The 18,340-nt window shown below is 33.5% G+C and overlaps 1 protein-coding gene across 1 annotated transcript in view; it reads right to left on the bottom strand.

The window, feature by feature from the left end:
- Window positions 1-18,340, bottom strand: part of AGXT (alanine--glyoxylate and serine--pyruvate aminotransferase) — a 292,507-nt gene that overhangs the window by 172,674 nt on the left and 101,493 nt on the right. Inside the window, exons 4-5 of the mRNA XM_044071050.1 lie at window positions 16,270-16,370; window positions 5,224-5,294 (exon numbers count right to left, since the gene is read on the bottom strand). Of these exons, the coding sequence (XP_043926985.1) occupies window positions 5,224-5,294; window positions 16,270-16,370 (172 nt within the window). The remainder of the gene's footprint in view (window positions 1-5,223; window positions 5,295-16,269; window positions 16,371-18,340) is intronic.

Here is an 18,340-nt window from a genome sequence, read left to right as displayed (position 1 = left end):
TTTAATTAGAAGTATTGATGAAATGATGACCAATACAATTTTATTTATTTAGAGTTTTATGACTTATTACATCTCTTGAATGATTTTCTAAGTATGCTAATGTCTTTTTTAGCTATTAGCACATATTGATTAACAGGATATCTATTAATTTAGTTATCAGTTGTATTATACTAACATCACTTAACTTCATAATAAAAATAGAGAAACTATAAAGTATTTTGAAATTGTCATAGTCTGACTTATAATACATTTAACCTTGAAATATTTTGATAAAACTTCTCAATTTATTTTTAGTCAGGCTTCTATTACTTGTTTAATGAAGACTGTATGATATTTTAGGGACTTTTAGTTTATTAAATATTTAACCATATTATTATTTTTATATAATGTCTTCAAATGATGACTCTAATGTTTTATTGTTTCTTCTCACTGATGTTAACAGTACTTGTTTACTTATCAGTTCTGATACTATTGCTTATATAATCAATTGTTTACTAAAATACTTATCCTTTGAAAACCTATTCATACATATACACAATTAAACTATTAATAATTTGATTCTGCAAAGATTCATATAGTAATAGAAATATGTTCCTTACAATTAATTAGTTCTTTTAATTTCTTTGTTTTTTTCTCTTAGCTATTTAAGTCTAAATACACTGATCATAACTTATATTTTACATCAATATTTTGTTGTTCTCTCATACTAATTAACTTATAGAATATACACAGATTATATATATTGGAGCCTCAAATTTGGCAATATTATTCAAATCTTTGGTATGATGGATAATCTGTTTGGATATCTTTGTCCTCTCAGGTTAGGAATGGATTTCATTCCATGTCAAATAAAGGTTTTACTGAAGTTAACTTATTATTTTCTTTTTTTTTCTTTTTCAGGCTTCAACTTAATACTAAGTTTTATCTTTTAATGAGAGTTAGCAATTTATTTTCAAAAGATAGCTTTCTCAAGAAGGATATGCAGGATTTAAATAATACAAGCATTTGTTACTATATAATTAAAAAATTCCCAACCTTTGAGTAAATAAGATAGACTTAACCTTTCTTTCTCTAAATGGTAATGGTTTACATAACCCAGTGAAAAGATCTAACTTATTAAAATATTTGAAATTAAATAAAGCACAAGTAATTTTTCTACAAGAAACTAATTTTAAAATGAATGATAGTTTTATTTGGAATCCAAATGAATACTTAAGAATATCCAACTATTCATATGTCAAAAAAACTAGAGGAGTATTAACTTTATGGAAGAAAAGCATTATCTCTCCTCAAATTATCTATAATTACGAAGATAAAGAAGGTATTCTATCAATTATAATAATAAAATATAGTAATAGGATTTGGACATTAGTTAATGCTTATTGGTTTCCTGGTATTGGAGTAAGAACAATAAAAAACACTTAGAACTTATAATTAAAAATTCTAAGGGTAGCCTGATCCTAGGAGGGGACTTTAACTGTTTATTCAATGATTCAGAAACTTCTAATAAAAAATATTTTCATATTACCTCTATAGGGAAGAATTAAAAAAATGGATGGATAATGTACAGCTATTTGATTTATTTTGTCTTAAAAATAATATATCACTGGATTTTTCTCATTGTGATTTTAGATATAAGACTCATACTAGAATTGATAAAATTATTTTATCTCAAGATCTAAAAACAAAAATACAATACTTTACAATAATCCCGTGTCCTACGTATGATCATAATGCACTCATTTTTCAACTCCAAACAGACTTTAAAAAATTGTCTTACATTAAAAAAAATCCAGCCTATATTACCAAATTAAAACAGTTTAAACATTGGTTAGATTCAGAAATATTTCTTTTTGATAGAAATCTAAATAGTAAAGTAAACATAGTAATTATCTGGGATTCCTTGAAAGCTTATTTATATGGCAAAATTATTACATGGTTTAATAATACAACAAAGAAATGGGAGTCCAAACTATCTAACTTACAAAAACAAATCATATTAATTAACAATGCTAGTACAAAAACTTTCTTAAACAAGAAAAAATAAATTGAATCTTTAAATAAAAAATATAATGATATCCTAACCCACAAAACTAACTTAGCTTTAGAAAAATTAAAATTAAATTATTTATCGGTTTCCCCAAAGTACATGCGTAATCTAGGATTGAGAATTAAAATACACTCTATTGAAAATAATATTGTGAGTGTGTTTCATGAAGGAAGAAACAATAAAAAAGTTTCTGATATATGGAATGTCTTGGATGCCTTTAGATTTCACTTTTCAGAACAATACAAAAACAAAAAAACATCAATATAAAGTTTCATATAAGGATCTGGACCTTTCTAAAATAAAAAAGATTACCAAAAAGCTTAATAGATGAAATTCAGAAAAGAATTTCCTTAAAAGAAATTAATGAAAAAATTAAAGAAAGTAAATGCAATAAATCACCAGGAATAGATGGTATTATGAATGAGATTTATAGGCTTCTACCACACTCAGCTGTATCAGTTTTACATAAGGCTCTAAATGAGTCATACTTACAAGATATAATTCAACCTTCATGGAAATATTCATTAATTACCCCTATACTAAAAGAAAATAAAGATTCTCATTTGTGCAGTTCATATAGGCCAATTTCTCTGATTAATAATGATTAAAAAATCATAATGTCTATTTTAGTTAATAGATTCAAAAAATCAGTAACGCATCTTATCACTGGAGATGAAATGGGATTTATATATAATAGACATACTCAAGACAATATACAAAGAATTATAACTACCATAGACATTTTAAATAGAGAAAACCAAGAAGCTCTCATAATTACCATTGATATTGAGGAAGCATTCGACTCACTAAATTGGAATTTTCTCTTTAAAATTCTTGAACTATATAAGTTTCCTATTCAATTTATTTTATAAAACATATTTACAATAATAATTTATCCTACGTAAAATTAGGTCCATTTGTGTCTGAATCTGTTGAAGTAACTAAAGGTACTAAACAAGGATGCCCAATGACCCAATCTTATTTGCACTAGCAATAGAACCTTTCTCCTTGACAATCCAATCTAATCCTAAACTTAAAGGATTTAATATAAATAATCAATTTGATTCTAAGATAATTTTATTTGCTGATGATATTCTACTTACTTTAAAAAATTCAGATGAGTCCTTACAAGAATTAGATCTGTTAATTAAAACATTTTATTGTATCCCAGGATTAAAAATTAGTAGTTCTAAATCTAAACACATTTTTAAATAATAAAAAAATTAATGATAGCATTACATTGATTACAAATGAAATAATTGGTAAACGGGTCCCTTCTTTAAAATATCTAGGAGTTGAAATATGTGAAAATCTTGATTTAACTTTAAATACTAATTATAATAACATTGTAAAAATATTAAAAGATCTTACAGAGAAATGGAATAATTTACATTAAAATTTTGAAGATAGATTACAATTAATTAAAATGATTTTGTTACCTAAAATAAATTATATTGCTTTATCTATTCCTATACTACCCAATAAAAATACTTTAAAAGCAATAAATAAAATTCTTTTAAAATTCTTATGGCACCCAAAAAAAAAATAGAATAGCTTTATCAAATCATATTAGACCATGGGAGCTAGCATGAATACATTTCCCAGATTTAGAATCATATATTAAAGCTTCTAATTTCAAAATAATTTTAAACTGGATTAATCCAATCTTCTCTTCGGCTTGGAAATCTCTACAGGTAGTCATTATACTAAATGAAAATAAATTAATAAAAAAATTAGAATTTAATGATCTAAGTAATAAGCTTTGGTATGCACTTTGTATTAATTTACAATATAATACTACTAAATTCACTAACCTAAATTATATAAACTCTATTTATAATACTTTAAGAAGTTTTGTTAATAATAATATTGATATTAAATTGTGGATACAGTTACTATTTCCTTTCAAAATTACAAAAAACTTCTTCAATGATATTAGTATGGATATTCTTAGTAATTGGGAAGGGAAAATGTACTTGTTGGTATCATTGCACAACAAATTTAGTTACCCTAGATGCACATAATTTAATTAAAACATTTAATTTACCAAAATCAGATTGGTTAGCTCTTAATAGCTTAATTCCATTCACTCAAGATTTATGCAGAATAATAGAAACATCTTCTTTTAATTCTTTGCCCAAATTTATAACTCTTATATACAGAACATTACAAGGAGAATGCACTTGGAAAAATTTAACCTCAAAACTTTATAGAGTTATTATTAATTACAAATCTACTCCTAATCAGAAATTTTGGGATTTTATTACTAAGGATTTTCGTTGTCTCTAACATCTGAAAATAAAGTGAATATTTTACTTTCTATTTAATTAACTTCTAATTTGCAGGTCTGGAAGATTTTTTCCTGGAAATTTTTATATAGAGCCTTTTACACTCCTAATAAAATTGTTAAATTTAATCTCTCTAAGGAAGTAAAATATTGGAGATGTTCAATAGTTTGTAAAGCTGATTGGTCTCATATTTTTTATGAATGCTCTCACATAAGGAAATTTTGGGAAGATATTGCTAAATTTCTTCAAGCTGTTTTCAGTGATTCTTTTATTTTATCAAAATCTTTAATTTTTTGAATGTAAATGATTCTATTATATTGAATAATAACAATAAATATCTTCTTTGGTCAATACTGGCAGTTGCCAGAAAATGTATTATGAGAAAATGGAAATCACCTCCATTCTAACATTTGAAGACCTCACGATTCTGTTGGATAAAGTAGCATCAATGGAAATACAAGCTAAAGAATTAGGAATTTTTCCCAAAAAATGGACTAATAATCCCTGGAAGAAGGTTTTATCTCTTATTAAGACAATGAATTCAGATGTACTTTCAATCAACTAATTAATTTGGAAGTTTGGATTGTTGAATCTTGTATATCCTTCTTTATATGTGTATATAACTTGTTATTCTCTAATATATTGCTTGAGGCCTTTGTACATTTTGTATATAGTTTACCATATTTCATTTTTCAAATTGTAAATGTAAATTAAAATTTTTTTTCTTCATTTTATTGGAAAACAAATAAAAAAATCCCTGAAAAAAAAAACAATCCATGGAATAAGTGAAACAAATCTACATAATCACGGCTGCAAAAAGTTCTGCATTGATTTGTCATAGAAGAGTTTTACTGTAAAATTACACACAGATATGTGATAACTCACCCTGCTTGTCCATATACAAGGGTGCACCTCCCAGGGAAGCTACAGAGTCCACTAATAACAAGCAGTTGTATCTGAAACACAGAAACGCAGATTAACACAGCTGCTTACAACAGGTGATATTCTTTACCTGCATTTTGCAGTGTTAACATTTGCACACTGGGACTAATGAAGATTAACAAGCAAGGTTAGCCACATGAAAGGATTCTGATATAGGCCATAGGGAGTGTTGCTGTCCTTGTTATGATACCCACATACTTATGTACATTATTAATGTCAAATACTTTCTCTTAAGTTTTTCATTTAAAATAAATATGATGCTCTAATTACTAAAATGTATATGTACTTTACTGCACTAGTTCCAGCTTGCACTCATCTGACCAATGAGCAGCTGGCATGCAATACATGAACTACAGCATATTCCTAAATTCATAGTAATGTACTTCTTTTAACCAGGAATGCCAAAGCAAGATGTGAGTCTGAAACAGTAAGTGCTTTCATTTTTAAAATTAATAATATATTTCTGGATAAATAACCCCAAATGATTATATAATTTTTTTTTTGCATGTTTTTGAAAAAAATACTTTAATTTAGGTCATTTCTTGTCACATTCACTTTACAGTATTTACCCAAGAAAGCTAAACTCAGATGCTATATTATTTTCATAAGGATCCTGCTCTTCTCATTTTTACTGCATTTTATCAACATGCCATGACAAAAATTTATTCACTTATTCTTTTATTACCTTTTATCTGCTGCACCATTTTCAAAGTCACGTGAAAGCAGGAGGCTATCATGAAAAGCAATGAGTGTAAGACAGAGAATCAGACATGGATGTGATGCCAGTCCATCACATAATATACACTCAGACATACATGCAGAGACAGATGTAGGCAAACACAGAGATTCGCAGAAAGACACATACAAACAAATTCACACACACACACACACACACACACACACACACACACACACACACACACACACACACACACACACACACACACACACACACACACACACACTCCACATCATACAGATGAAAATATTTGCTTTTTGTTGTTGGTTTTATTTTTTATTCATAGATAGGAAAAATCAAACAATTATGCTTCTATTGGAGCTTAGAACAAAAGCAAAAAATTAGGCAGATACTGGAAGGTAACATTGTATTCCACAATTGTGTAAATTTGATTGGTTTAATCCTGTCTGCATGTGTCACGTGTTGCTGTAAATGAAGTTTTCCAAGGAAACCCTCCTCTTATTGTATCATATCAAGAGATTATTTTAAGATGATGCTAGGAAAGTTCCAGTTTTGAAATGTATGGATATTACTTCCTTAGCTTTAGAAGACCCAGTCAGTTTTTCAAGATAGAGAGTATTACTCTTAATCTCTTACCACAAGAAATCTGAACAAAGTCAAAAACAATGGGGGTATCAGAGTTCCAAAATCAGGGATTTTATATATTCATCTTATAAACTTAGATATTTGTTAGAACACAAGGTTTTGCTTTCGCATGTACATGGTCTAAAACTCATGTCTGTCATACCACTCAACTGCCCAGATTTTCACAGCATGTCCAGATTTTTGCCTCATACTTTCTGCTATTCCTGAAAAAATGTGTGGTTTTCTGACAAATCATTGAGGATTAAAGTCACTAAAAATGCTAAATAATAATAGACATTTCAGTTTCAGACTTTATATTCTTCAGAAAATACATAACATTGCAAAAACCTGTTAATCTAGCAACTTTCTAAGTTTATAGGAGCAATATTTAAAATCTATCCCTATTTTTGGGCTTTTGATCCCCCATTGTTTGTGGCTTTGTTTAGATTTCTTGCGCTCAGAGATTGAAAGGTATGATGTCTGTCATTATACAGCGACTTCAACCCACAATGATTTGCCAGAAAACTAAAAATTATACGAGGAGCAAACCAAAGAATATAATGGGCCAAACATTGTAAGGTATGGTCAGTAAATTTTTAAAGATAGTGAGGTTTCATGTATTAATGAGTCAAGCATTACTTTCAGAAAATCTGTGTATTCTATCACAATAATTTGTTGTATGTTGTAATTGTAGTACTGTAGTATGTTGTTAATGTACTAACAGAAACATACAACACATTATTGCAATAGCATTACCTAATCACACTAACATGTTGTATGTTCATATGCTCACAGGAGTACACTAGGAAAATTACCACTAGGTCCCTTATAAGCCTAGCTGTGCAACCTGAGTGTGACCCATAAATTTGATTTATGTAGGGAGTGATTTACTGACTACCTCTGTCCATCAGAGACAGTCGCCAGACCAGGGGTGAATTTCTCATTACCTATCCACTGGTCCAAGTTGCATTTAAATAGGGTTACGGAAGAACTTTGGTTCACATGGATGGGGAGCCTGCTCCATAGAATGGGAATTCTCTGAGAAACATATCTGTCTCTCTCCAACATGTCCTATTTATGTTGCAAGCAAAATTTAGGTCTTTTGATCTAGTAGTTCCGATATTGATTGTTTTGTGGATGTGCAAACGGTTCAGCAAAACAGTGTCCATAGATGACTTGTATGCCAGATCACCTCTCAAAAGATTGTATGATACTGCATAAAGGACAGGGCTTTCAGGCAATCAGCGTAGAATATTCTGTTTCCTACCTGTATTCTTTTTGCAAGGAACCTTTGCAGAAGTTCCAGTTGCTGCATGTGTCTGGTCAGGTATATACAAAAGGAGACCTTATACTCTATGACTGGTCTGATTAGGAATGAGTACACTGATACAATGACCCCTCGGGACCTAGATGCCATGCCCTTACTTATAAGTTGAGCAACACAGAAGGATTTTTTACTACTTTGGAAGCATGTTGGTCAATGGCTGGGTTATTATCTACATAAGTTCACAGATCCCTGACTCGTGAATAAACTTTTATGGGTGTTTTATTGATGACTTGTTACTCGTGGTGGATGACTTCACAAATAATACTATAATGCATTTCTTGGCACTGAGTTTTAAGCCATGGCTTTGGCACCAAGATTTTGTCGGTATTAGGTCTTCTTGAAGGGTGTTCTCATCTTGGACGATTCAATGACTTCTCCTGGTTTGCAATATTCTGTGAACTTGGCTAGCCAGAGACCTTTGACATTGGCTTTGACCTCTAAGAAGTAGATGCCAAAGAGGAGTGGTCATCTATTAATTAACACTGCTTTTGCACAGAAATTTTAATGTACACAGGGAAGGGATTTTGTTTTTCATATGGGCCATGATGTTTTGCTTTGCATTTCAGATTGCAGTAAAGAAAAATGCAGCATTTTCAAATGATTCTAGAAAGCATCATTTGCACTGTAGTATTGAATAAAATCACTGGACAGATATGGTTACAAGGAGAAAATAGAGGTGACTTTGAATACATATTCACTATGTAAGATTTGCCTCATTAATATTCATGATAAATGCACTGTAACTTTATTGTTCAAATTCTGCATTAAAGGTATTGTGATAACAGAAAGCTTTGCAAAAGTTGTGTTGGTGCAATAGAGCATGACTGTGGCACCGTGTTGCCCAAGTCATATTAATACACACTGAATGGGAAACATATCACTCTGAATGGATTGTGACATTTTGCATTGCACTTTATGGTGATAAGAAAGCAATATATAGCATTTTTGAAAAATGACCAAACAGACCTTGTTAGCATGGAATAATAAAATGATAGTGGCATACATAGAAGGGATGATGCTTCCATTGTAACTCCATGCAAAATATTATCACTTGAGGATTAGCAATTGTTATAATAATCTTAATGTAGTAATGTTTTATGTACTAAATAGGCTAACAGACAATAATGTACAGTGTTAAAGGTATTGTGCTAATAGAAACTATGGTATAAGACAAAAACAGAAAACTATACATTGACTAACGACTACGCAGAGTTGTACATAGCAAAGTAACAAAGTAGAGATAATACATCTTTAAGTTATTTGCAGTTATAAATGCAAATTATATTATTTATAGTATGTACAATTAAGGCAGGCATTCAACCAGTGGTCATTTGTTAAAAGTATATCTGCAATAAAGTTGTGACTATAGTATGAGCTATAAGGACTAGCTATGGACACGAGAGCAAGAACAGTTGGATATCTGTCATATCCATCTGACTGTCTATCTCTTTGTCTATCTATGTATCTATATATAAAGAAGGGACAGAGATAGAAGAAAACTGAAGGTTTGGTTACAATTGTATATTGAAAATTACACTGCCTTATTAATATTAATAATTTGCATATTGTAAGTTTATTATACTACCATGACTTAATGCTGCAACAGTCTGTTACAGTACCACTTATGGATGTCAGGTATACTCGAAGTTTTATTCATTTGCATTCTGCTTGCCAGAGAAACTCTGAATGAAGCAACTGTTGCATTTCTGCATGTACACAAGCCAACATGAATATACACAGCAAAGCCTCTAATATATGACCTGGATCTGCCAAGGACTGAAACTCATAGTCTGATTTGCATAGCATAAATATACAATTAGTTGTTTCTGGAAGCAAGAGTTAACCTCTATTACACCTTCTGCCTAGTTTTGAATATGTAACAAGGCTGTTTTAGCATAGTTTAAGAAAAGCAAGAGAAGCGTGCCCCATCACGAGCCTTGTATTTGAACTGTAAATCCCCTATTCACCTGTCAGTTGTCACTTTTAATGCAGTTTTAGGTAATGACTAGCCCCTCCAGGAGACAGTTGACTGTACGGTGCAGAATTATGTTAGTGCTGTTTGAGTGAGTAATATTGACAAAAACTAGTTTTAGGGATTACAGACACTACCCTTTTTCCCATTGTTGAGTGTCCGTAAAGTCAGTGTATCCACACACACACATTGGGATGTGGGTATCTGCTACATGAGAATGGAGGGTGGCTTGCCTGTCTGCAAAAACTGTTTTACTGAATGTGGTTTTCAGCTATGTGGATTCAATTTACCATTTTGAGCTGATATGAATCTATCCCTCCTTCCCTTCTAATGATAAATGCTTTTAATCTTAGGTTCATAGATTCATTTGTTAATACTAGGCCATAGAGCTGGTGAACTATTTATCTCCTAGCCACATGATCCCACATTGAATTTACCAAGACATGAAATCAATACATGCCTTGCTGTGTCTAATAATGGTGGCTGCCTAAAAAGCAATTACTAAAAAATGGAAATCAAAATCTAAACCAACTATACTGGAAGTGGTGACTATAGTAACAGAGATAAAACAACTGGAATTCAGATCTTTAGAAAAGGGTAGGAGCAAACTGCATAGGAAAAATGGGAATTGTGGGAACAATACATACAAGAGAGGAATGTGGTCTAAAAGGCAGCAGGACTTAAGTGAGCTATGTAATGTCTGAGTGAGAAAGGTTGGGTAGATTATAAGTGATGTATAATATTTGCAATTGGGAGTGTGTCAGTATGGTTTGTGATGTAAAATGCTTGTGACTAGGATTGTGTCTGTGTGGTTGTTTTCATTTATATAAATGTATGATTGTCTGTGTAGTTAGTGATGGTTTAATAAAGATGTTTCTTGTTTAAAAAAGGCAGAAATTGAATAACTTATGTAATATTGCTTAGGTTATATGATATATAGCAATATATGTGAAGAATAATGTTTGCTATGTTAATATAGTTTGATTACTTTTATATGGATGTAAATTTGCCTATGTTGCAAGTGATAATTCAATAAAGGTGTTTGGAAAAAAAAAAAACATTAAATCAATACCAGACCCTCAACAGGATAAATTACTTTGGACCTAATTACTTTTGGCTCTTTTTCATAATGGCTTGAGGGGGCCAGGCCAGATTCCCAACTGGATGAATTACTTTGGATCTAATTATGCCCCCTTTACAGGCTGAATTACTTTGGACCTAATAATGACTCCTTTCCATAAGGGCTTGAGGGGGTCACACTGTCAGTATTCTTAGAATTGCTATATGTTTATCACACCAGCTGATCCTATTTATATTCTAGTGGAAGTTCAGAGCTCAGTTCTGTGGATATGAAAGAGGTTGCATAGGACCATATCCTTCAGGCTGCATAGGCTAGGAAGAGGTCCTCTCTTAAAAGTCCATATAACACAGAAAAGAGTGAGTGTGTTTTAAGGTGGTCAGTGTAGCTCAAAGTGGACATTCCTTTGATTGCCTTAGTAAAGAAACACTGTGGTCTGATATGCAGGGCCATATCCTTAGATAAGCACATGCCAAAAAGGGCATTACACTCTATACTTTGCCTGATAATGGAAGGGTAAACAGGGAGAGGATTACTTCCTTGGACCTGTATGATCAGTCTGGCTATGTAAAAGGGTTTCCTAACAATAGTGGTAATGTGGTAGTCAAAGGTTAGTTCATTGTCAATGAAAGTACCCAAGTTCTGAATGGTGAACCAATTTTAGGGGGTGTTACTTATATGATAGTAGCATGGGTGCCTGAGTTTCCGAAAGAGAGAATGCGCCATTTCTTGGCATTTAGCTTCATGCTATGGTGTAAGCACAACTTGTTAGTGTGTGTGTTAGGTTCTACTGGAGAATCCACTAGTTATTTGGGGTGTTTATGTAAACTCACGATTTGCATTCATCAGCAAACTTCACCAGCCTTAGGTCCTTGATGTTAGCCTTGATATCAAATAAATGGATACCAAAGAAGAGTTGTCCTAGTACAGATCCTTGGGATACACTGTTGGCAACAAGTCCTCTGGCTGAGAGTGTATATGCAACGCTAACAGACTGGCTTCTGTCAATGAGACAGTTTGCTGCCCAGTGGGTAAGATAATAATTAGCTTATCAACCCCCTCCCACAGTTCTTGTGATAACAATACTCATTTATGTCTACCATCATCCTCCTCTTCCCCCTTTGTAATATCAGTAGTCAGTGCTTATGTTTATGGTAAACCTGCTCCTAACTCTAGCCAGCTTTCGTGCCTCCATAAGCAGTGTAACAGACACAATTTCCAGTCTAGTACTCAGTTATCATATTCACAAGGATTTCACCTGACAGGATACAGTATGATCTGTGAATGAACAATATACCAAAGCCTATGAGAATAGAAGATCAAAACAGGCTTTAACAAAAATTTGTGCATATATAAAACAAAGGATTTTAAGTGGGGCAAACTCACTCAGAATTCTCCTGCACACCATCTCTAATACAGCAAACTCTGAGTTTACTAAACCTTGAAGGAAATGTTGCTTAAATTTGCAGAAATGCAGTTTAGTCACCTGGCTAGTCTTGACTGAATAGTTTTTGATGCATTGGCTGTCAGGTTGACAGTTTACCCACCTGTTCAATTCATTGGCCTCCCCATGCTGTCATGTGGCATAAATATTGGTAGGTAAACATTCCTCTCTTATTCACCTTTCCTTGTCAGTAGCTGGCAAATGTGAAGCTGTAGCCTTTTAATCATGTATCACAGTTTTAGCTGGAAACAGGGCAAATGTTTTATGTGCACATATCTCTATGACCCTCATTTTAGCCCCTCACATTTATACCCAAGTTTTAGTCTGCAGACAAGATTCACATCAGTGGTAGCTTAGGCCTTTTCACAGCCCCAAATTCTACTTCTAAAATGTGTCATATCTAGGGTATTGTATTGCCTTTCTCATCTTCTTGATCCCAAATATGTTGCAACTAACAGGATACATTTTATAGTAGCCCCACATTCATGTCCAGTCCCAAGTTCTAAAGCAGTTTGCTCACATTTAGGATATCCTTTCTTAGCCATGTACTATGTTCTACCCTCAAGTAATATGCTTGTGTCTAGAGTAACCTCTCCCACATTCCTACCCAGAGTATTCATTGTATTTGTGTCTAGAGTAGCCTCTCCCACATTCCTGCACAGATTATTCATTGTATTTGTGCCTAGAGTAGTTTCTCCCACATTCTTGCTCAGAGTATTAATTGTGTTTGTATTTAGGTTAGACTCCCACTCACATTCTGGCACCTAGCTTTTGCAATAAGTAATACTGTCATCTAGGAGATACATGGCTTTCACTGCTATTCTGAAGCACTGTGCTCTATCTTATTATTGTGTAACTGATAAATTCATGAGTGGCATGCTTATAATAGCATGCATTCCACCTGGTTGCCATATGCCATATACACACTACATAAAAGCCTTGGACACTCATGCAGAGCTGACAAAGGTAGGCAGAGACAAGATAACTAGATACAGTAGCATGGCCAAATATAACAGGCCATCGAAGTGTCCACAGGAGCACTGACTTCTTCCAAATACATGCATATGACAGAGGGAAATGCAAGCTGATATGCCCTTTTACATAGAATTTGCTACACAGAAACTAGGGCTATAACAGTTTGTTGTGCAGAATAATATTGTAATTCAAGGAATGCCATGATTATGCTCCATTACCGGGAATAATAAACTAGTTAAGCAACATTCTAGTGCAAGACCCGATATTAACATAGTTGTTATGCACCTTTCTAAGTGTTGTTAATACTGGGCATGGCATTAGGCACTAAGCACTGAGAGTGCCAGCTAACAAACAACAGTGTCAGAAGTAAGAGCAGCTTCATTTCTGCCTGCTATGTATGCCTCTTTCTTCCAGAGATCATTTCATATTTTTGCCCCATGCCTATTAAACTTGATTTTCTGGTAAATCACTGAGAATTACACTCAGTCAAAAAAGCCAGAAACAGAGTTTCGCTGTTCTTACTGTTCAGAAATTCATATTGATGCAAAGCCATAATTCCATTACCATTTTACATGAATTACAGCATTATTTTAAAAATCTCCCTGGGTTTGATCCTTTCTCTCACCCACAAATATGAACAAAATAAGTTGAGAGGTATGCTGCTACTGTTTGACAGTGCTTGCTAAGGACTGTACCAGTAAAAGACTTTGCACTTTTTTTTTAACTAGTAGTCCATGGAACAGATAACGCTCAATGCACTACAAAGAATTATGATTGGGTGCATGATTGTAACCTTTAATTTTGTGTTCTCGACATGGATCTAAAGATTAACTGCTCAAGCTTTGCTTTTGAGATGAATTTCTTGGTATCCATCTCTCAAGCACATAATAATACTATTATGACTGGAGGCCTAATGGGATATAGTTTGTCCAAGAAACATATCTTTTTTTTTAACAATTGGGAGTTGGTGCTAATGCATCACAAGAATGTTAATTTACTTTGCACTAAATTATACTCTGATGTAGAAAGGCATATTAGTCTCTTCTGTCTTGTACTATGCTCCAGCTACTGGTGGGGCTGCATATGGGGTTATTAATAGAAAAACCCCGTACTGCTAGCCACTGCATACTGTAAAAAGGTGTTTAAGTATGTAAGCATATGCATTGTTGATGATTTGTATATTAGCTATTTAACTGGGCTAAGCCAAAGACCCCCTATTCCGCCATGACCTGGGCACAAGGCAGAAATAACAATTTACATATGACAAACATAATTACAAATACATTACTTACACAGTATGCAAGCACTACAACACACATACAGTACAGATGCAATATTGCACAATGTATAAACATAGCATTTTGGACAATTAATGGCTTAATTGTTGGTATCTGGATGCCTGAACAATTAAAACAAGGTATAGCAATAGTTAAGCATTAATTTCCACTAAAAATAACAACACAGTGAAGGACTTCAAATAAGCTCAAATATGTAATGCATTTATCTAGTATTGACAGAAAATTAAAGTGTAAACATATAGCCAAGCTCTTTCTGGTGTGAACATGCCGTATCATTACTGATTACATTGTTTCCTAAAGTTGCTCATTTAAATAAATACAGATTGCAAGAAATGTTACCTACATCATAAGACCGATCACTGTTCCTACTTTTAATTTTCTGTTAAACCTTACACTTGGCTTAGAACAGAAATATTACCTAAGGGTATAACTGAAGTTTAGTTTTGGTTGCTGTACAGAGTTGTATATTTGTATGATTTATAGTGTGCATAAGTTTGACTGACCTTGTCGATGTTATGTGTTAATTGTTTTCAGAAATTCCTTTTATCTACCCCAGCTAATTGCTAAAAGGAAATAATCAAGATCTAAAGAGGTACTCAGCATTGATCAGGCCAATTATTGAGTGCAATGCACCTGATGGGATGTATCTCATTAAATATATCAAACAATTAAATAGGCTCCAAAGGCTGCTAACTGATAAAATCAGGTCTAAAGTCCCTGAGCAACCAAGAGAGAATGGAAGCTCTATCTCTTTATTCAGTTTCTTACAGACTTTTAAGGGGAGATCTCTGTCTTGCTTACCATGCCATTTGCTACCCTATTGCCCTAGACCTCCAGTTTCTCCACAACATTAGAATCTTCACCAATGCAAGCACTAAAGGACCTAAATCTTCACCAACTGATAAACAAAACAAGGTGGTGGGACAGATTTGTAAACCAGCACTTCTCAACTTCTGGAATAAACTTTCCCTGCATGTTAAGCATTGCAGCTCATTATCTTCCTTTAAACATAACAAGATGACTGAATGGGTATCCACAAATTTAATCTGGGATTGACTAGTGCGGCCTTCCCGGAGAAAGGAGGTGTGGCCTGATGGAGGGTTCTGGCAATGCATGGATCATCATAAGACTCAGTGGCCATGGTGGGGTAATGCACACACACACACACACACACACACACACACACACACACACACACACACACACACACACACACACACACACACACACACATGCAGACCTTCATCAGATACAACTGCTTTTGCAGACAAGAACTACATGTGTAGGAATGAGATATGCTGCTTTCAAAACCTGCTGTTTACATCTGGCACCTATGCATTCAGGATCTTCTTTGCAAAAAATATTTTTAATTCTTTCATTATTGTGTGCTGATATCTTAAATATAAGATGGGCATATACTATGGTTCCTAGTAGATGCCCATTGGCTACCAGTCTTAAAAGACTTAGCGTTTACTCCATAAATTATTTTCTAAATCAGCTTTAATAGATTGTATTTTTCTCCTGCTGTAAAATTCTGTCAAGACATTTTGAAAGAAATTCCACATACTGACCTGTGACAGAGCTCTCCTACACCATCTAGAGGGTGTACCAACCCTGAGGAAGATTCTCCATGAGTGACAAAAAGTAGGACAGGCTTGTGATCTTCAAGGCCCTAAAAATAAAGACATAACACAAGTAATATAAGTAAGTTATTTATTGCCAAACAAGATCTCACCTTTCTATTGATATCAATGTGCATATTACATTGTATGGAAACCAGTGACTACAGGCATCACTACCAGACTAATGTCTGGTGGCAGTAATAAGAGGAAAGGCCTGACACTTATTCATTTAATTTAACAATGCCTCTATTCCAGTTGCTTGACAGTGAGGTACTGAGTAATTACAGGTTCATAAATTTGATTGCTAAGCTTATGACCTACTAGGCTTGGTTACTGTAATCCAATCCAATGTTGTTATTTTCTACTGCAATGTATGTATCATGATTATCTTTGAAGGAAACCGACGACTGACTTCTTCTGATCATAAAAGAATGTTTTTTCCCCATAATTAACATGCGTTTGACATACTGCACTACTCTGGAATGCCTTTTTTTTGCATCTCATTGATGACTAACCTCTCTGTATTGCTTTCTGGCAATTGATGTATTTCTGTTCATTGGCTACTTACACTTATATTAAGACTTAAAACATACACTACTCTGAAACATACACTACTCTGTAACATACACTTCTCTGTAACATAGACTTCTCTGAAACATAGACTTCTCTGAAACATAGACTTCTCTGAAACATACACTACTCTGTAACATACATTACTCTGTAACATACACTACTCTGAAACATACACTACTCTGTAACATACAATAAACATACACTACTCTGTAACATACACTACTCTGAAACATACACGACTCTGGAACATACACTTCTCTGAAACATACACTTCTCTGTAACATACACCACTCTGTAACATACACCACTCTGTAACATACACTTCTCTGAAACATACACTACTCTGAAACATACACTACTCTGTAACATACACTACTCTATAACATACAATAAACATACACTACTCTGTAACATACACTACGCTGAAACATACACTATTCTGTAACATACACTTCTCTGAAACATACACTATCTGTAACATACCCTTCTCTGAAACATACACTACTATGTAACATACACTTCTCTGAAACATACACTATTCTGTAACATACACTACTCTGTAACATACACTTCTCTGAAACATACACTAGTCTCTTCTTTTTCTTGTCTCTAGTAGTTATCAACTGGAATGTAACGTTATCTTAAAATCTACAACAAATTAGTGGTTTATGTACTATGATTCCTCAGGTTTCATTTGTGCTTCATTACTTGCGTCATAGCTAATAAGGTATGTGACAAACAACCCATCTACACAAAAATCAAATGAATAAATTTGGCAAAGGCATTCTTTTTAGTCACATGTCTATAGTGTTTGTATTGAGGGCATATGTGATGAGTTCCTTATATGTGTGTAAAGGCTGACTTAGAATGCTGTTACTCTCCTGTCCTCGTATACAAATGACTGGGCTGCCCATTTCCATGACTACTCATATACAAAGTATGACAAGGCTGAGTCTCCCCTCTACTACTCATGCATTGCAGATGGTCAAACTGCCTATGTCCTGTACTGATCATATACAAAGGATGACCATGCTGCCACAGTCCACCCTTCTTTCCTCATATATAAAGGGTAGTTTCATGGGTTCATGTTGAGGTATTTCAAGATGGGATACATATTTCCAGTAACATAGCCAGGGCAGTGTGAGAGGGGCAACTGTCCTGGATACAAAGTGCTGGGAGTGATCCCAATCACTCTTTAATGCCATAGCAGCTTCTAAAAGCTGATATTGCATTTGTGGTCAAACCTGAGCACTGTAGCACTCATTGAATGGTCTAAACTGAAGCAACTGTTTGCTACATTGTAGCAAACCATTTGCTACAGTTTAAACAGAAGAATTTTTTTAAATGTAAAATATGAGCTCTGTAATGCTCTCTGCTGGCAGGATCTAAACTGTAGCAATTATTTGCTACATTTGCAACAAGCAGTTTGCTACAGTTTAAAAATATT

The sequence above is a fragment of the Protopterus annectens genome, chromosome 5.part0 (assembly GCF_019279795.1).
Source record: "Protopterus annectens isolate FY-2018-M chromosome 5.part0, PAN1.0, whole genome shotgun sequence".
NCBI classification, from domain to species: domain Eukaryota; kingdom Metazoa; phylum Chordata; order Ceratodontiformes; family Protopteridae; genus Protopterus; species Protopterus annectens.
This window is presented reverse-complemented; position numbering and strand designations above follow the sequence as displayed.